This window comes from Selaginella moellendorffii, unplaced genomic scaffold, assembly GCF_000143415.4.
Source record: "Selaginella moellendorffii unplaced genomic scaffold, v1.0 SELMOscaffold_9, whole genome shotgun sequence".
In the NCBI taxonomy this organism is placed as follows: Eukaryota; Viridiplantae; Streptophyta; class Lycopodiopsida; order Selaginellales; family Selaginellaceae; genus Selaginella; species Selaginella moellendorffii.
The window spans coordinates 701,594-722,794 of NW_003314270.1; the positions used below are offsets into that span (position 1 = coordinate 701,594).

Sequence of the window (21,201 nt, forward strand, 5' to 3'; positions counted from 1 at the left end):
ATATTAATTAAAGTTTTGCTTAGGGTTTTTAGTGAATAACTTTTATATTAGAATATTTCTGACATTTTTAGGAATTAATGTATGTTAAGTGCTTTTGTTGGTGGTCTTGCAACCGGAAAAACTTTGAGCGGACAAGCCCTGGGCACGGTCAAACCAAACACCTCGGACATATCCAGCAAAGCTGGGTCCGGTCCAGCCCAGTCAAACGCATGAACCAAATTGCCCAGAATGTAGTAAACGGTGGTCAAACCGAGATGAATCCCCGGGCAACCCCTCCTCCCAGCTCCAAATGGCAAGAGTTCAAAGTGCTGGCCCTTGACATCCACACAGCTCCCTAGAAATCTATCCGGATCAAACCTGGATGCATCCCTCCAAGTGGATTTGTCACGCCCGATCGCGTAGGCATTGATCAAGATCCTTGTTCTGGCGGGGAACGTGTATCCTCCAGCTCTAAAGCTCTCGATCGATTCATGAGGGAGCAAGAGCGGAACTGGCGGATGGAGCCGGAAAGTCTCTTTGACGATTGCTTGCAAGAACTCGAGCCTGGAGATATCCTCGTCTTCCATCAGCTTTCCTTCGCCAATCACTCGCTTGAGTTCCTCGCGAGCCTTGTCCATGAATTTGGGGTTCTTGATGAGCTCCGCCATCGCCCACTCTATCAGAACAGCCGAAGTGTCCGTTCCAGCCGCGATCATGTCCTTAAACACACAGCAAAGTTTCACGTCAACTTTCCCGTCCATAGAAAGATTTTCATACAGCTTTATTACAACGTACCAGCGAAACGGCCTTAAGCGAAGCGTCCGTCAACTCCCCCGTGGAGATCATCAAGTCGATGAAGTCCTTCGGCTGACCACCAAAGTTCTTGCGATGAGTGTCAATCTCCTTTTGCAAGAACTGGTCGATCCCGTGCTGGACTTCCTCGATCTTTGCAACCTGCGTGTCCATCCATCCCAGCCAAGGAACAAAATCACCAAAGTGCATGCTACCACCGAGCTCAAACGCCCGAGTGATTGCTCGGTTGAAGAACAGCGCCTCCTCCATCTCTTCCTTGCTCGTCGCGCTCCCGGCCGAGTAGCTCTTGCTCATCACCATCTTGGCGATGGTGTTGAACGTAACATCCTTGATCATCGTTGACAAATCGACCTCCCGGCCCTCCTCCGCCATCGCCAGGAGCTCGCGAAGGAAGATCCTGGTCTCCTGTTTGCGAATGGGCTGGAAGAACTCGACACGCTTGGCCGTGAGGAGCTCCAGAGTGCACAGCTTCCGGATGCTCCTCCAGTGCTCCCCATAAGGCGCCCAGGCCAATCCGGCACCTCCATAGCCAAAGTATCTCGCGGAAGAGATCGCGGGCCTGGAAGAAGTTGCGATGTCTTGGAACTTGAGAAGCTCTCTTGCGGCGTCCGGGCAAGAGATGACCAGTGTGTCAACTTGCCCGAGCTTGAGGTGCATGAGTCCTCCAAACTTCCTGGAGAGATTAAGGAGGGAGATGTGAGGGAGATTGCCGAGGAGAGGCAAATGACCCAAGATTGGAACACAAAATCCTGGGGAAGGGGGTTTGCTGCCATTGTTCTTGAAGAGAAGAATGCCCACCAATTTGTAGAGAAAGAGCGAAAGTAAGCCCACTAGTACTATCTGGAGGAGCTCCATTGTTGCTTCTAATGCTTTGAGCAAAGGATGATATATGTGGGATATGGACACTGGTTTAGCCGCCTGGAACAAAATAAATGCAACACAACAAATGGGAAGGAAACAAAAACGATATACTGTTTGATCTATTTATGGATCTATTTGTGTCCAGGCCTGGCCTGATTGCTCCATCGTTGGCTTCTTATCCTCGAGCCTAAGATTCTAGTGCCTTAATGATGCCCACCATCTTTGACTAACTTATGTTTGTTTTGCAATAAATTGTGCCAAGCTCTCAAAATTTCTTATTCCTTCCTATCAAGATTTTGATTTCCCAGACTTCTGCCACCTCCATGTTTCACTAGTGAAGCTTCTAGACATGTCTACCTCATGATTCTCCCATAGGTTCCTAGAATCTACCATGTCACAAAAATCAAGCTTTTTAGATTCGCTTTTGTTGATCTTTAAAACTTTCATTCATTTGAGGCTTATTATCAGAAGGTTTTGTTTATAGCATTGGATATGTTTAAATAAAAATATTTTAGTTTATTATAAAGAAATGCTTACTTTTATTTACTTTCTATAAAAATTCATCTTCAGTTAAGGAAAAGGTTTTAAAACCTTTTGAGCAGCCAACTATATAAAGGAGTTTTTAGCTAGTCACAGAGTTTGGGCTCATGAGGTACTGCAAGCACAAGAACACTGTGAGAGTTTTCAAAATGGAAGACGGAGACTATATGGTTCTAGAGCACCTCTATGATTTTAGGGCCTTTTATTTCGAGAAGGGTACAAGCTCTCCAAGGAGGGGATGGTCAAGGAAATCATATTCCAATTTGGTGGGCTTGGCAAGTTTGCAGAAGTGAGAATTTGTGTACTAGCACATCCTCACAGCAACTTTGTGGTGAAGGTAAGAGATTTTCTTACTTGAGGAAGAGGTTTTAGGGCTTCAAAAGTTATCTCTGAGGAGATTGAGAAGATTGGGAAAGGTGTGGACATGCAGGGAGTTGGAGTTCTGTTTGCAAGGAACCCCATAGAAATCTTGATATGAGCTGGGATGAGGATGAAGGTGGTGGAAAAGATGAAGAAGTTTTTCGAGAGGGATTAGTATAAAATTATTGAAGAGAAAGCTTGGGATCCAGACAAAAGGTTTACTACAGAACAAGCAACAAGAACCTGGAAGAAAGAAGATTCACACCTATTGCTCGTGCAACTTGGACGTAGTTCTATGCAGCAGAAATGCTTGTTTGATGTTCCAGACCATGGAGGAGTGGAACACTGGAAGAGATTTCGTCCAACATGATCACCATGGAGAGCAAAGAAGGAATTGAATTCCTATGGCACCTCCCATGGTGGTAACTCCTTCATTTTTCTGATGTGTGCTTCTTTCTTTGTTCTTGAACTTACAGATTATACCTCCAGGAATGAATGACATTCATGGCAATACTGTCCATGTTGCTAGAGATTATTTGGGGAGAGGTGAGAAAGGACTTTCTTAAGTTCTCTTTCTCTTTGGATAGATCATGTGCTTCTTGCACAGTGTAATAATCCTGGCACTTGCTCATCCAGATTCCAAAACTATATCACCACATATACATATTGTGAGAGATCTCATGAACTTGGTAATTATATCTTTCATGGGCCCTTTCCCTTTATATTTAAACTTTTATGAGTTGTTTTTCAAGTTATTTCCTTTGGTTGCTTATATATGCTATACCATCCAACCACCCTTGAGCCACCTCCACTATACCACCGCTTTACTATGAGCCCTAGTGTAGATAATTCCTTATCCTAACATGCCTTAATATACCTTTGAACTTCCCTTTGATCCACATTAACTACGTGGTTAAAGCTAGCACCTAACAACCTTTGCAATGCCCTTGTCATCATAGACTATCTAAGATGCGAGACTTGGTCATTTTTCCAAAACTATCCCAATATGAAAAGCCAAAGTAAAAAAGATAAAATAAGATAAATGAAAGAGTGCCCCCTTTTTTAATTCTTGAGATACTTAGGGTTAAACGTTAAAAGCTTACATTTGGTATTGGAGCGGTTTCGAGTGCGACTCTATGTGAGACACAAAATCCCTAGGCCCCAAAGTGGAGCCGGAAAGGGTGCCACGTGGTAGTGGCTGAAGCGAGAGCCAAACGAGCGTAACACGTTTGGACCAAAAGCTCCGACTTGAAAAGTCGAGTGGAACTCCCAAAGAAGGGCTCGAGGAACAAGCATGAAGCGAGCAAAAAGCGAGGCTCCAAAAAGGGACCCAAAAGGACCAACACATGACATGTGGGAGTGTCCGAGATGGACTCGAGTTGGAGTCCGAAGTGGAGTCCAAGATGGACCCGAGTTGGAGTCCGAAGTGGAGTCCGAGATGGACCCGAGATGGAGTCCGAGATGGAGTCTGAAGTGGAGTCCGAGGTGGACCCGAGATGGAGTCCGAGGTGGAGTCCGAGATGGACCCGAGATGGAGTCCGAGATGGAGTCCGAGATGGAGTCCGAGGTGGACCCGAGATGGACCCGAAATGGAGTCCGAGATGGAGTCCGAGATGGACCCGAGATGGAGTCCGAGATGGAGTCCGAGATGGACCCGAGATGGACCCGAGATGGAGTCCGAGATGGAGTCCGAGATGGAGTCCGAGATGGAGTCCGAGATGGAGTCCGAGATGGAGTCCGAAGTCGAGACCGAGACCGGGACCGAGACCGAGACCGAGACCGAGACCGAGACCGAGACCGAGATCGGGACCGAGACCGAGACCGAGGCCGAGGCCGAGACCGAGCCCGAGCCCGAGTCCGAGTCCGAATCCGAGTCCGAGTCCGAGTCCGAGTCCGAGTCCGAGTCCGAGTCCGGAGCCTGAGAGGGTGAAAGCCCAAAGCGTTCGTCTCCCAGACCCTGGGGGGTTTGGTGAGCTCCAAAAGTATAGTAGGGGGAGGACTGCAGTGGAGCCAGTTTGGCCAGGAAAGGCCAGTTTGGCCCAGGAAGGCCAGACCCAGTGTTGGGTGATGAACTGACCACTGGGAAGTCCAAGACTAGAGTGAATACGGACCGACAAGCGGGGTAGCTTGGTGAAGTGTTCAAGAGCCGGCTCTAGTTCCCCCGGGAGATCGACTGGCCGATGCTCCCAGTCCAAGTGTGGGTGGCACTACCTACTTGGATACCAGGCGTGGCTCAACGGAACCTCGCTCTAAGCCCATGGCTAGAGCACCTAAAGGCGAAAGGTGGGGAGAGTACCCAGGTGGCTCGCGTAAGGCCACGGTGTTCCGAAATGTCGTCCCAAAGGCCCAGACTGTGGAAAGGAAGAGGAGCAGTCCTCTGGGGTAGTGATTAAGGACACAGTCGTGTGGTGAGGAAGTCCCAGAGGACCGTGGGACTTAGTGGTCGGGCCTGTGGGCCTCGATCCAGTGGCAGTGTTGGCAAACACGGCCAGGGGCAGAAAGGGACTTGGTAGGAACTGACAAAGGGACTTTGGGGAAGGCGATTCCCCAGGTCTGTGGGCATCCTAAGGATGCTAAGGAGTGGATCCAGGATGACCCCTTGTAGACAGATGGCCCAGTCTTGGAGAGACGGGATGGTGATGCAAGTGGTATTGGACCATTTGCGCAGCAAAGGTGAATGGGCATGGCCTTAGCGTAACGAGCCGAGATGTCAGTGGTACCTTTGGGTGTCGGTCATGGGATCGGACACGTGGAGCACTTGGACCAAGTGCAAAGGTTGAGTGGCATGGATGCCATTCTCGGGGCTAGCAAGCCCCAAGTCCTGAATGGGACTTATGGAGGTTGTGAATGAGATTCCTCCAAGTGGTCGGAGGTGTGGTTAAGTGACTAAAGTAGAATGGAAAAATTAGTAGCTTACAATTTGGTATCGGAGCTGTTCCTTAGTCCGACTTTTATTGGTGCTCAAGTATATCACCACTAGTGTTGGCATCGGAAGGTCCGAGGAGTGGGCCTATCCTTGAGGAGTAGCAAGTCGGGAAGACATGGCTCTCCATTACAGTTCATGTGTGAACTTGTAGACGAGGTGGTGGATGGAAAAGGGCCAATAATGGAACGACTTTGGGATCTTGGGAACAGTGCAAGGTTTTCCTCATTGAGTTGAGGATGTGATCCAGATGAGCATTTGTCTGAGCAAATTGGCTAAGGTTGTTGTGGTAAACAACTAAAGTTGGGATCACGGGAAAGATAGAGACTCCAAAACAATAAAGGAGTCACAAGATTATCCTCATATAGTTGAGGTTGGTGCTCATGAATGTGAGGCCAAAGGTAATGACCGTGGAAGGTCAAATACGGAAGAGGACTCAAGTCCTTGAAATGGTAGCCGGGGCTACCTTTAATAAATGCTGGAACAACCCAAGGAGTTGGGGGGTGTACTTAGAGATGAGTGGTATTCTCATCACATGGACAAGTAGTCCTAAGGGGCAAAAGTTGCCCCCAGAGAACAAAATCAAGTGTCGGAGTAACACTTGTGAAAATAGTCCTTTTGAGTAGGACAGGAATGCAAGAAGTGTATTCCAGTGAGCTAGTGCCTCACAAGTAGGACCTTACGGGTCTGTGGATTAACCAAGTCCAAAACTGCTGGATGACTCAAGTAGAGTCAACGGATGGTCCTAAAAGGACTGATGGAAGCATTTGGACTGAGGTGTGTTGTACCCCACAAAGGATGGGGGGAGGATCATAGGATCCAAGGATGAGAACAGAGGGTATCTCATCAATGGCAGAATGTGCCATGCTAAAGTTATGGGAAAGGTGTTCCCAGAAGAAAACAACTTTGACATAAAGTTGTGTGTGACCTCTATGGTGCAGTGCTAACGGATGGTTGGCATAAGAAAGAGCGGTGTTGGTCTTGGCAAAGACTTAGACACGAAGGGGAAATGTCATAGAGGTGGGCTCGTGGAGCCGATGGTGTGGAGACACCAAATGTGCCAAGGTGTGACACCTTGAGGCTAGGTTGGTGGGTTCATGAGAACCTCTTGCCAAAGGAATCCCAATGGAAATGGGAATGGCATAGCCTAAGCTGCAGGGCATGCAGTGGAGTGTGGTGACCCAGATAATGATGGAGGTGTGAAAGCACCAAGCAATGAGTTGTAGGACTTGACAACTATGAGGCAACTAAGCAAGAGGTGCAAAATAACTGGTTAAACGGGTAGAAGGTAGCTACCCAAGACTTCTTAATAGCATAAAGAAGTCGGATATACCCTTACGGGGGATAAGTTGCTTATGTTGCGATATAGTAAGTCAATGTCATAAAAGGAAATACTCATTGTCAAGAAAGCCATTATTGGGACACCCGGACACTCTAGAACACCAGAAGGTGGTGTTTGATGTCGCGAGGGCAATGGATAAAGCCCAAGGGACTAAGTCCCTAGCGAATGATGGATAGAAGGTGCTATCCAAATGTCCAAGGTTGCGGAGACAGGAGAGGACTGTCTACCCGAGTTGGACAAAGCCAAAAATGGAATTTTGGCAAGGCTAGTGATGGGCATGTAAAGGCCCATAAGCAACAATGTAATCCCAGTGTGTGGGATTATAAGGTGAGCATACCCGAATTGAGGAACCACTCCCTAGGCTATTGGGTAGGTTCATCCCTAAGAATACTTGCTAAGGCATGATAGAAAGTGCAAAACTATCCTCCTAGTCGGGAGGAGAATGACCAAAGGAAAGGTGTGAAGCCAAAAAGCAAGAAGTAAGGGGATAAGAACCGAACCATAGGAATCAAAGGGCATAACCAAGGTTGGTTATGCCAGCTGGGAGTGGAGAATCAAGTGGGGGCTCAAGGGTGTTGCCGCTAGCAACCGTGATGCCATGGAGAGTCTAAAATATGGAATTGTCCATGTTAGACTATGTGGCATTTGGAAGGCTTGCAAAAAGGGAGGCCTTAGCAAGCTGAGGGACAGAGTTCCTTCAAGGTTCCCAAAGACGATTCTAGGTAGCTTAGTACCTAGAAAGGCCAAGTATAAATGGTTCATGGAACGCGCGAAATCAAAGTGGCGCAGCAGAAGCGTGGTCTTGAAGCTTGCCATGAGGCAAGGCTATCAAGGTTAGGGAAGTAGTTCCCGAGTGTTCAAAGAGAGGGCTTTGAACGAAAGTCGATGGTCAAGGACTTTCACGCTTATGCAAGAACCATATTACAGTGGTCGGAGGACTTGCCAAGCGAGATTGGCATGTCGGGGGAACAAATACCCTAGTTGAAGGTGATAACTTCAAAAAGGGTGGGCCATGGGGCCGAGCATGGAGGAGTCCATGCATGATCACAGACATGTCAAGTGAGAGGACTTGGCAGTGTGGAGGAACTAGGTTCCTAAGCTGTGATCTGTAGCGCGCTTTAAAAATAAGTTGGTGCACCGGCGTGGGGAGTCACGTCAGGCATCTAGTGTGATGCCGTCCGTAGATGCATATACGGAGGTTGGGTTCGAGTCCCGACCCTCTAGTGCTTGGGTTCGAGTCCCAAATCACTAGGGCGTGGTGATGGTTTGGAATATGAGGACACTCATATTTCGGTGGTCATGGACTCTCAGTGGGGAGACTGGTTTGGGCACACCGCCAAGCGAGGGATGCCTCGGAGTCGTGATGCACGGTTAGATTGCTTAGTGTGAAAGCTCAGCATATCTAACTTGAACGCTTTGGTGCAAGTGGCACCAAGGTCGTGGTGAGTGAGATGGGGACACCTAATCTCAGTTGCTATGAACCCTTGGCCGTAAGGGCTGGCTTGGGTGCACCGCCAAGTGTGGGGGATGCCCCCGGGGTTATAGTCAACAACTTGGAGGTCTAGAAAACCAAGTACCTCTTGGCAACTCTGTTAAGGTGCCAAGGTGAGATCACTAGGTGATCTTATGGCCAGATAAGGACAAGGTCCTTGGTTGGCTAAGGAATGAAGCTCCTGGTTCAAAATGTTGAAATTGAACTGTTTAAGGTGGTGTGGCTTGGTCGTGATAACCAAGTGGGAAGAGCACCTAAGGGAAATAAACTATGTCCGTGCGATGGCATAGTGAGTCCGAGGAAAGTAGTCTCTATAAAAGACCCATGGGAGGGTCACGAAGTTGGGCCGTGGATAGAGCCCATAGCAGAAGATGCTAAAGAGACGTACTAGGGGTGAACGTCCTCCGGACTTGGCAAAGAAGAGTCTTTGCTGTGGAACCGAAACAATACCTCAAGGAGGGAGGTAGAGATTTGATGTTGCTTGGTGCAACAATCAACGGATAGGAGCAAAAGATGAGTGGCCAAGATAGGGCCGTGGAATCCCTTGGAAGGAATCCAAGTGACAAAGTTAGGCGAGGAACACTAATGTGTTGGACGCTAACAAGTTGCAGGAAAGGAAGTGTGTTTCCAAGGAGGGATTCCAAAAAGCTCCAAGTTGGCGAAAGTGGAAGCTCCAAGGGAGGGAGCGGTAAGGTAGCCAAATGATAGGGCCATGAACAGCCCTAGCACAAAGTATGATAACTGGAACTTTGGCACGAAATAGAAGAGAGGATGATGGTGCCCTCGAGTAGAGAACTTCCTAGGATGGGAAGTGGAGTTGCACAAAAGGTGCAAGGCAAGGTGTCGGAGACACCTAGGAAATTGACTCCAAGAAGTCAAAAATTCAAAGTTCCAAAGTGCAAAGGTTATATCGATGGAAATTGAGACTACTCGAGAAGGAGTAGTGGGATTGACTTAGAGAAGGGTCTTTAAGAGGTTTAGCGAGAACTAAACCAATAAAAGGATGAACCATTACATGTGGTCCAATCAGTCTCTAAATTGGAGAGACTACGCTCCTTAAAGGATGGACAAGGCATGGTGAGCCTTTGATGTCAAACCATAGACAAAGATTGGCTAGGTGCCAAAGATGGAAATGGTAACACATGTGGGTGTTACTTTATGAAAGGGTTTACCGTTCGATGAGGACATCGAACTTCGTCTATGGGTGGTGGAGTTGTGAGACACAAAATCCCTAGGCCCCAAAGTGGAGCCGGAAAGGGTGCCACGTGGTAGTGGCTGAAGCGAGAGCCAAACGAGCGTAACACGTTTGGACCAAAATCTCCGACTTGAAAAGTCAAGAGCGGGAGTGGAACTCCCAAAGAAGGGCTCGAGGAACAAGCATGAAGCGAGCAAAAAGCGAGGCTCCAAAAAGGGACCCAAAAGGACCAACACATGACACGTGGGAGTGTCCGAGATGGACTCGAGTTGGAGTCCGAAGTGGAGTCCAAGATGGACCCGAGTTGGAGTCCGAAGTGGAGTCCGAGATGGAGTCCGAAGTGGAGTCCGAGGTGGACCCGAGATGGAGTCCGAGGTGGAGTCCGAGATGGACCCGAGATGGAGTCCGAGATGGAGTCCGAGATGGAGTCCGAGGTGGACCCGAGATGGACCCGAAATGGAGTCCGAGATGGAGTCCGAGATGGAGTCCGAGATGGAGTCCGAGATGGACCCGAGATGGACCCGAGATGGAGTCCGAGATGGAGTCCGAGATGGAGTCCGAGATGGAGTCCGAGATGGAGTCCGAGATGGAGTCCGAAGTCGAGACCGAGACCGAGCCCGAGCCCGAGTCCGAGTCCGAATCCGAGTCCGAGTCCGAGTCTGAGTCCGAGTCCGAGTCCGAGTCCGGAGCCTGAGAGGGTGAAAGCCCAAAGCGTTCGTCTCCCAGACCCTGGGGGGTTTGGTGAGCTCCAAAAGTATAGTAGGGGGAGGACTGCAGTGGAGCCAGTTTGGCCAGGAAAGGCCAGTTTGGCCCAGGAAGGCCAGACCCAGTGTTGGGTGATGAACTGACCACTGGGAAGTCCAAGACTAGAGTGAATACGGACCGACAAGCGGGGTAGCTTGGTGAAGTGTTCAAGAGCCGGCTCTAGTTCCCCCGGGAGATCGACTGGCCGATGCTCCCAGTCCAAGTGTGGGTGGCACTACCTACTTGGATACCAGGCGTGGCTCAACGGAACCTCGCTCTAAGCCCATGGCTAGAGCACCTAAAGGCGAAAGGTGGGGAGAGTACCCAGGTGGCTCGCGTAAGGCCACGGTGTTCCGAAATGTTGTCCCAAAGGCCCAGACTGTGGAAAGGAAGAGGAGCAGTCCTCTGGGGTAGTGACCAAGGACACAGTCGTGTGGTGAGGAAGTCCCAGAGGACCGTGGGACTTAGTGGTCGGGCCTGTGGGCCTCGATCCAGTGGCAGTGTTGGCAAACACGGCCAGGGGCAGAAAGGGACTTGGTAGGAACTGACAAAGGGACTTTGGGGAAGGCGATTCCCCAGGTCTGTGGGCATCCTAAGGATGCTAAGGAGTGGATCCAGGATGACCCCTTGTAGACAGATGGCCCAGTCTTGGAGAGACGGGATGGTGATGCAAGTGGTATTGGACCATTTGCGCAGCAAAGGTGAATGGGCATGGCCTTAGCGTAACGAGCCGAGATGTCAGTGGTACCTTTGGGTGTCGGTCATGGGATCGGACACGTGGAGCACTTGGACCAAGTGCAAAGGTTGAGTGGCATGGATGCCATTCTCGGGGCTAGCAAGCCCCAAGTCCTGAATGGGACTTATGGAGGTTGTGAATGAGATTCCTCCAAGTGGTCGGAGGTGTGGTTAAGTGACTAAAGTAGAATGGAAAAATTAGTCGCTTACACTCTATTAGTTAAGTAAAGGAATCACATTATATGTTAAGATTGACATTTAGCAGGTTTAATTTGCCTTTGGTTAGGGTAGGGTGTCAAAAGAGTAGAGCTCTCGACTTTCATTCATGAGGGAGTGAACTTATAAAAAAGTGTGGTGAATTGTAAACAATCAAAAGGAACAATGTAAAGAAAAGGTGTCGTAGGCTAAATGATCTCTGAAACCATGACCAGAATGATAAAGAGTTCATCGGATGAGACCGTGTTCGAGATCAAGTCCGAGATGGAGTCTGAGATTGAGTCTAAATATTAATATAGGTTATGGGGTGAAAGCCCAAAGTGATCATCCCATAAGGGGGGGGGGGGGGGGGGGGCGGGGCCCGGGGGAGGGCTGCAAAGGGTTCCAAAAGTTTTAAAAAAAAAAAATTCCCAAGTTCATAAGATCCCTCCCAAGATGGAAAGGGGGGGATAAAGTTTTGGAAACTGGAGGAGCAAGGGCCAGGATTATTACCCTGGGCAAGAAGCACATGATCTTTCCAAAGGGAGAACTTGGGAGAGTCCTTTCCCCCCCCCCCCCAAAAAATCTTTGGCAATATTGACAGTATTGCCATGAATTTCATTCATTCCTGGAGGTATAACCTATAAGTTCGAGAACAAAGAAAGAAGCACATATCAGAAAAATGGAGTTACCACCATGGGAGGTGCCATAGGAATTCAATCCCTTCTTTGCTCTCCATGGTGATCATGTTGGATGAAAGCTCTCATGAGAGAGTTCTAGTGTTCCACTCCTCCATGGTCTGGAACATCAAACAAGCATTTCTGCTGCATAGAACTACGTCCAAGTTGCAAGAGAAATAGGTGTGGATCTTCTTTCTTCCAGGTTCTTGACATGCTTCAAAAATTATCACAAGAGTACTCATTGTATAACTTATTGTTACATGGTTTAAATAGAAGGCCTTCTTAGATTAGGGTTTTGAAGCTGTGGTGGCAGCTGGTGGCATCAAGATATTTTACAGTTGCAAAATCGAGTTTGAACTCATTTATAGGGATCAGAGACATGACTCATGAGACATGTGATACCCAATCTTTGGACTGTGGTGTTGACTCCCTTGAACAAGGTGTTGCAACGTTGAATACAGGGTTGGAAAAAATTCTCTATCTTGGATACTAAAATAGGTATTTTCAAATATATTCAAGAATTGTTCTTTCCTAATTTCATTAAGTTTTAGATCTAATACATTAATTTTATGCTTTTTGGATGGTTATGATTTTCTTAACAACAATAGTGATAAAATCACAATATACAAAGTGGCAGTGATATTAGGGATTGCAACATACCTTTTGATCAACTCCAGCTTCTAAAGAATGTCAAGGCCAAGACAAGTTTCATGGATTTTCAGGATTCAAATTCTACTGCTATTAGGGTGATACTGTTTGCAGATTAAAACTGGAAAGAAAAACTTCTAGGGTATGACTTCATACATTTCTCAGAAGTTTCCAGTTTATGGCATAATTATGTATGTTTGTTTGCCTTTTACAAGTTTGAACTTTAGGAATTCAAGGAGCCAAAATTTTAGTTCTCTAAATTATATCCTAATAAAGTGAAAATTTATAAACAAGTAACCAAAATTTACCTTTACATAATTTTTTCTTTTGACATTGAAAGTTCGATCCGTTGCTGATTCAAGCTTGCACCTACAACAACTAAAAAACCATCCCAAGCAATGGAGGTTGGTGAGAAAGATTTTATGGAGCATCCCATGCAGTATTTTAGCTCTAGATAGTGTGCTTTTTACAGTTTTTTTAAAGTGATTCATCTTTGTAATAAATTTCAAAATGAGTCAATTATTAATTTCTCCACATGAAAAATTTAAAAGTAATTATGTAAAATTATAAACTATATTTAGATGATAAATTATGATTAAATGAGACCAAATATGACAAATTATAATTATTGAATGTCAAATTATATTTGGAAGGATGATAAATTATATTGAAAAACACTTCACGGTTTAAGGTTTTTAACTGCACTTTTGATCCTAGAGTTGGGAGAGCATTGGAGGAGGAAACAAGTTTAACACAATTCCTATAGTCACAAGTGAGGAGAATCCAAACCAGGTACTTAGAGAGTGATAATTCTTTTGCAAGGGTTTGGATTTACTCTTGTAGGAAGTCACTTGGAATAATTGCTCATGTTTGCTTGCATCCAAATTGTAAGTAAAAAGTTTATCTTCACATCAACAATCATCGAGCTAAATGCCACAGTATGCCACCAATATCATCATTGTTGAAAGGGGCAAAACATAAAGTTCTTACTATGGTATTTATGAGAGATAAAAGCCCACTTGTCTCCATTGATTGCAAAGAGAACTAGAAGTGATGTAGTGACTTACTTGAAAAACCAATTTGATTGCAAAGTGTAAATCTAAATTTACTATTTCATATATAAATGAAAGTTGGTTGAGAAAGATCAAAAAAGTTTTTGGTAGAGTATATCAATATAAGCATCAAGCTTGATCAAGAATGATGGGATAACAAGTATCCACATCCAAACTCAAGTACATAATATAATTTTAACTTTTAAGTTTATCTTTTTTTTTTACAGATGATCCTCCTACTAAAGAGAAGATAAAAATCATGTATGACTTCTTTCATGTAGAAACACTACAAGATTCATTACTAACCTCACAACTTTATGAGGATACTAGTGAATCAGTAGATGTGAAAAAGGGCCTAACCACTACTAATGTAGATCATGACAACTTTGTCAAATAAAGAATTTCAAGCATCTGGATATACTAAGGAGGAGTATGTCACTCAAGAAAGTACTCTTACTATTACATCTAACTGTCTATATCAAAGCAAATGTCCTAAGATAAAGAAGAAAGTATACCCCTTAAAATCTCTTAAATATATGTCATTGCTAATTGGTTTGTATTTAGTAGTCTCAAATATATTGGATTGGTCTTTTTCCCCATAGTTGTATATATATGTATATATACACATGCATACATACATATATATAGTCACAATTTATAGTCTATGGTTATAGTTTATCATAGTTTTTATATATTTTAAAATTAAAAGGTATAAATTATTTTTAAGCTATATCTTTGTTATACATATAAAAAATTACCATATAACAACTAGAAATAAATCAAATTACATTTTATAATTTCTCCTATTGCAAGGTCTTCATAAAACCTTTAAGTTATGTGTACTTCTGAAGTGTTATATATACACAACACTTGATATGTTCATAGTTACTATATCATATGTATTAGATTAAAAGTCATGTTGAGTTTAAAAGAAGTACTATTAAAGGTTAAAACAATGTGGATAAGATTTTGTATTGTAAGTGCTTTGTGATAGCAATTTGTTGGGGGAGGTACCCCTCCCAAAAGGGGAGGTATACCTGGGGTGGGTGGCCTAATAAAAAATTATACAAACCCACAAAATATATAAAATAAAAACACATGTTTGTTTGAATTGTTGTAATACATATATGTATAATATTTGAACACAAGTTTCTTTTCAATGCATGAGTATTCATTTGTGTTAGCATGAAACTAACAATTTTTTCACAGCCGCTCACACAAGGTTGAACCCAATCAAGGTTAGCGATATCCTTCAAGAGGAGGCTCAAGCAGTGGCAAACACATCTGCCATGAACAATATTTGGAAACTCCTCCTTCATGAAATCCCCCATGTGAACAAAGTTGGAGCCATTATCAATGATCATTTGAACCACATTCTCAACTCCAACCTCCATGAGAACAAGCCTCAACTTCAACCACAACCAGAGACCGGTTTTCTTCTCCTCCAACGCATCAAACAATTTCAGAAACACTGATCCATGAATGCTCACTGCCATCACATTCACAATGTTTCGTTTCCTTGAGCATTGCCAACTATTAGTGACAATCGTGCAGTCAAATTGCTTCCAGCCTTCACGCACAACATCTAGCCTCAAGTTCAAGCTTTCATACTCCTCATTCAAATGTTTCACCCAGATCGCTTCATACTTTGGAGACACTGAGAAATAGCCCGGACCAGCTTTCCCCACAGCACTGAGCATCTCTTTCCAATACGGGCTGTTCACAACATTGAAGGCTTGTGCAGTTTAGTAGATGAACCTGCGAACAACAACATCTGCATCAATGTAGCTCCGGTTTTGCCATGTTGTATGCAGGCTTTGTTGTCTGCCAGCAGCCATGCCCAGGCCTAGTTGCATCCCCCCACTAGAATTCATAGGACCTGACATGTTGCTGCGTTGTTGCCTGCTAGAAAGTCCTCCAGAGAGTGCTTGCCCTGTCTGGGCATCTGCTGCATTATTATCATTCGAAGCAGCAGAATCCATTGTTGCAGCTAGGGATTGTTGACTTGGAGCATTACTACCTAGAGGAAATGAAGATGTTACATGAGTCACAATCGGTGGGCAGGTAGCAGAAGCTGATCTCCGGAAAGGAGTCTTGAAAATCTCCCCCTTGATGTTCACATATTGGGCATTTGCAGTGCAGATAGCAAGGCCATCTTTTTGTGGTGGTTCACAGTGATGATAATCACTAAAGAACTTTGTTCACATCTCATTGAGCACATTCAAGGGCACCTGATTGCAACAAACCTCAATCTCTTCCCCCGGGACCCTCCCTACATGCGCAATCAATCTCTTCAGCAAACCAGATTTCAACTCATTGCAAAACTTGCAAGTCCAAGGGCCTTGCCCGTGGCCTTGCTCGTAAGCTGCACCGCAGATAGTGAATCGATCCCACAAGGAGTTTCGTCTTTTCCCTGGACAATCAGAAGAGGTGGCTCGGCGAGCCATTGCACCAGCAATTGCCTCCCACCCGCAAAAAGAAATGTAAAAGATTGTAACAGATTCTGGTTTAACTTGGAATATTTGTTTAACTTGGCAACCCTCTGCAAACAGAACGCGAACGCATTGGCGAACACCCGTTTGCGAACAAGGGTTTTATAAATCAAACACGTTTTCCGGTAAGTATGTTCAAAGATCCAGAGAGGAGTCAGCCTCAAGGAAAAAGTCATGAATCTTTTATTACGAACTCTCGGAGGTGACAAGAAAAAGGGGGAGCTCCCAACAAAAAGAGTTACCTCCGGAAAAAAAAAAAGCGTAAGCGAACTTACCCAGGAAGTAAGAGTAGTTTACAAGCTTAGTAGTTTACAAGCTTTTACCCGTACACTCCTCGGTGGTGGTTGTAGCATGCAAATCTTGTTGGAAAGAAGTTAACGCATCCAGAAGCATGTTGAAGCTTTAAAAAAACATAGTTAGACTTTTAAAAGGAAAAATAGAAGCTTACCGATCACGTTGCAAACCAAGCATTAAGTGGGAAAAGATATTGAAGAGATGCAGCCATACAAGATTTCTCAGCACTCCCTGGTTCAACTTATCCTTCTTGATCTTCTCATTGTGGATTGCAATGCCCAAGAATTTCTGGAAATGCAGCTCTCAGACACCAAAAGAAATGCAATAAAATACCTTGAACAAACTCCCAATCCGTTCCTTCTGAAGCAGTCGCTCCTCGTAGGTGTGGACAGGCAAAGGAGGTGTCCTAGCTGCTACTTGCTCTCTGAACTATAGAGTTGGTGGCGGCGGTGATGGAGGAGGCGGCGACAGCGGCGGTGGAGGTGGGGGCGGCGACAGCGGCAGTGGAGGCGGCCCCTATGGCACTATAACACATAGGGATTGAAAGAAAGAAAGAAAGAGAGGGAAATGAAAGAACCTTTGTAGATCCTGCAATGGGGCCGCCAGAGATGCAAAGAAAGAAAGATTCAAGAAATGTTTGAAATGATCGGAATGGAACGCTTACGCTTGTACAAGTGGTTTATCAGAGATTGTGGATTCTCCTTAGCATTTGAGCACAAGGAAGAATTGCGAAATTGTGCTAACTCTCTTCTGCCTCATCATCATTGTCAGTATCCATCCACATTCCACATTCCCATGAGGATCAATAGGACAAACGAGAGAACAACCACGAACACAACACCATGAATCACTCACATTGTGCTTCTCTCTCTTGCCTCTCTCAATCAAACATATATATTAACTAGCTGGGATCCCAGTTAGTATACCAAAAGAATAATAGATTGGTTACATTTTTTATTACATTCATGAATAATCACAAAATTTGAGCTATAGTTATATGGTGAGTGTGAATCATTAGATTACATGCAAAAAGTAGCTATATATCAAAAAAAAATCCTCCAAAAATTCTTTCACACATGTCTTATTTATATTTTTCCCATAATATTTTGGGTTCTATAAGCTCACAAAACAAACACATTATACTAAATAAGTAACAGATTTTTACTGGCATTTGAATTATTATAGCTTCTACAAGACATCTATCCCATTCTATATCATCTTGTAATAATCCCATTTCACATACAACAAATTTATATATATCATATACATTTCCATTCAAGCATTTTAGTTCATCAAAACTCTATGCACCTCTATTATATAGTAATAAGACACGTAAGTAAAACCATTCACTATTTCGTGAGGGTACTGTATACATTCTACCAATTATTTTTGTAAATAATTGTCTTTTCATCCACTTCTTTATGGAAGTGTTCCAAACATAGTTCTCTGGAATTTCTTTCTAAGTATATTTTCTAGCATCTGTATCCTATTTATTTAACTCAAATTATTCAGTTAGTTTGGTCCGTTTTCCTTTCTCTAGGGCTATTTTTTCTTCACTTTCATTAAAGTAAATACTTTGCAAATTTGGAAGATGTACATCTAATCTTTCAATACTACATTCAATTTCAGGTCTTAAATAATATTAAATCTACACAAATTGAACAAATTTTTTTCTATATAGGGAAAGAAACTGAGCATACAGACAAGGATAAAATAGAAGATTATAAAGAAGATAAACTAACAAAAAAGAGCACATTACTAAAAACAATCTTTTGTATTGTGTAGATAAAGAAGAAACAACTGATAATCTAGAAGAACATAAAAAAGGTGAGGCTGTGTAATAAAGACGTTGTGAAACTTTAATAATATTGAATTATCTAGACAATTCTGAAGAGAAAGAGGAATTTCACATCAAAGGTTACTCTCACAACAAAAAAGTTAATTGAATATATTGATATCACAAAACAATAGCCTGTAATGTAACAGGCATACGAGAAATACCTTTGATACAAAATGCCTCAAGAACTATTTTTGGTATGTAGTTTTAAATTACAAAATTGTACAATTAAAATATTTCTTCTCAAGAAAAACAAAAAATGAATTGATATCTCAAAAAGTTGATAAGGAATTATATCATGATTGATGAATCAAAATCAACAATAGAGTTTTGATCCGAGCAGGTAAAAATAAGAGAGCTCTAAGTCTTACTCAAAGTGCCATAAAAATTCCGTCAGGTGAGTTTAGAAAGGCACATATTTCTTTTGTTCTCTAAAATACAGATGTCACAGTTAGAAAAGCAAGAAACATGGAAATTGAAGAAGCAATAGCTATACGAAATATCAACGAGAGCACAAATATACTTATGTTTGCGGGCTACACTTTGAATGGATATGGGCTTAGCAATAGCCATAAACCAAATAGAGGCCAGTGTTTAAGAGTTGACATGACGGATTTCATGGGAGAAGAGACAATATAGATGTTTTATGACATTGTAGAAAATAGAGCACAACAATTTGCAAAAGGCAAATGGCTGAAATTATTTGGATTTGAAATTTTCCCCACTGATCCTAGATATGGTAGAGGCACATGGAATTTTACATTGAAGATTACCAACCAAACTGTGATCCAGGAATTCAATCATATAGTGCCACAACTTCGTCTGTCTGTACCAACTGTCAGCATTGCAAACTTTATGGAGACATGTAGAGGCCGAGAATTTGTAGGTTTTGTTAATAATGTTGTAGTGAGCATCAATGATATAGACTACAACAGTGGTCAACTCACAATAGCAGACAACATCAACAAGTCTGATATGATTATAGTAAGTTCAATATAGCATGTGAATTCCTGACAATCAAAGAGTTGATGAATGAATTTTTTTCTGGAACTCCACCAACAAAATGTTTCATTAATTTACAAGGAAACGGTTATTTCAAGAGAGCAAATGTCTCCAAAAACTCTAGGAAAGTCTCTTCTAACTTGCTCTTCCAGCGTTGCTCTTCAAAGCTCCTGAGCACCTGTGGCAAAATTAGAAAACCAAAACGAAGAGGCTATAAGTGGCTTATCTCATCAGTAAGAGAGCTCGTAAGTTCTTCACGCCCTCAACTGGAAGAATCTCCTCCTTTCTTCGAAATGGCATTTGGAGCAGAGATCATTCTTTATGCCATACTTGGGGACTTTGTCATCACCAAAGTTGCTTTGCAATAGGCTCTCGGAATTTAGAAGCATGAGTTGACAACCCCTGTTGAGTCAGGAGTGGACTTGTACATGTCCATGGCTGCAACACTTGCAAGCTGATGCCGGTTGGCACTTATGGCGAGAGCTAAAACAGCAGTAGTGATCTTGTCCAGGAGGGTGCCGAGAGCTGGTCAAGAGTGATTGGCAACTGTTGTCGCAGCCTGGAAATCTAGTGAGCCCAATTGTGCACAAGAACTACCAACTCAAGGCTTTTATATAGATCTGCTCTTGACAACTCATTCTTCAACTCATTTGTATGACAGGTCCTGCATGGAAACAATGGTAAACCAATCAAAGCCAAGTAAGGAAGAAACTTTTACCTGCAAGTTAATACCTGCCACATCTATGTATTTGATACCGCATGAAATGCCTTCACACCATGTCTGAAAAACTGTCGGCATTAGTGTTCATACTAATGCTACCACCCTGGCCCATCAGCGCATTATATAGAGATGTCTTTCTAGCACCCTGACGTGCCACTTGATAAATAACATAAGTGAAAAGAATAAAAAACTACTTGATTTACCTCCAATCCCAGAAGTCGTGCCTGTCTTAGACACACTCTTTGAAGACGGCACAAAGTCAGTGCTACTCTAGATCTAGCTACTCTTGTGGAGATGATACAACAGGTTGTAGGGGTAAGGCATTGTCCTCCTTGGATAGATGACGCAATGTCTTCTTCATGAGCCATGGAACAAGAACACAACCGGCATGTGGCTCAGAATTGAAGACCAATTTTGCTGCACTACCTACGCTGTCACCTCTAGCAAAACTTTCCACTGGCAAGTCAAAGTGCGGGTCTCCAAGGCCAAAGCAAGATTGCAAAACACAACATTTCAAGGCTACTCAATCCTCAGTTATATTACCTGGTAGAGTTTCCTCCAAGAATCTCCTTGCAACTGAAGTGGTCCTTGGGATCCACAATGCCCTTCATTGTGTTCATGCCGGTCTGCCAATGGCTCCATAGACAGTAGCTCGAAACCACATGATGTGTGCATGCCAGAAGAGAGTTCACATGTGGGAATCCATAGCCTTGCTTGAGAGGATACTGCGTGACATATGCTGGGCCATTGAACCAGGGGTTTCTAAATTGCCGAATTCCATGTACCTTCATGCATTTTTTAATATTTCATAAAGTTTCAATAGTGCTATCAAAACTTAGTGGTCGCTAGCGTGCAAACTGCAAGCTGCCCTTCATCCCCAACCTGCACTTTCCCTGTTCCAACTTAAAACAAGGCTTTTGTGGCTCCTGCAAGGAAACAAACAGCCTGTCAAACACACTTGAGGAGAGTTACTTACCTCCTAAGCCTGATCAGCTGCTGATGGTGAATGCACCTCTTGGCTCTTTTCAATCTAGGCATATGCACCTCACTGTCCTCAGCAAACAAAAGGTTCTGGAATGTTGTAGTGTGGAGCGCTGAGCACATGCGAACCAGCCAGTTCTCACCTCTATAGGATGATCCTTTTGACAGCAGAATAGTACGCAATGGCCAGCTCAATCCAGGGCACTGGAATTTGAAGACATCACAGCCAATTCTTGGAGATCTTCCCCATCTACAAGAACAAACAATGGAGGTTGAAGTGGAATCCAGTAAAGCTTACCTTCCATGTACCAACTT

At 43.9% G+C, this 21,201-nt stretch overlaps 1 protein-coding gene across 1 annotated transcript; it reads right to left on the reverse strand.

Moving 5' to 3' along the window:
* Nucleotides 1-74: 74 nt before the first annotated feature.
* On the reverse strand, nt 75-15,259 carry LOC112345603 (cytochrome P450 71A1-like). The gene is made up of 3 exons (XM_024672733.1): nt 14,777-15,259; nt 775-1,710; nt 75-698 (listed from the first exon to the last, which is right to left on the reverse strand). Exons 1-3 carry the CDS (start codon nt 15,257-15,259, stop codon nt 75-77), a joined length of 2,043 nt encoding a protein of 680 aa, XP_024528501.1.
* Between the last annotated feature and the right edge of the window lie 5,942 nt (nt 15,260-21,201).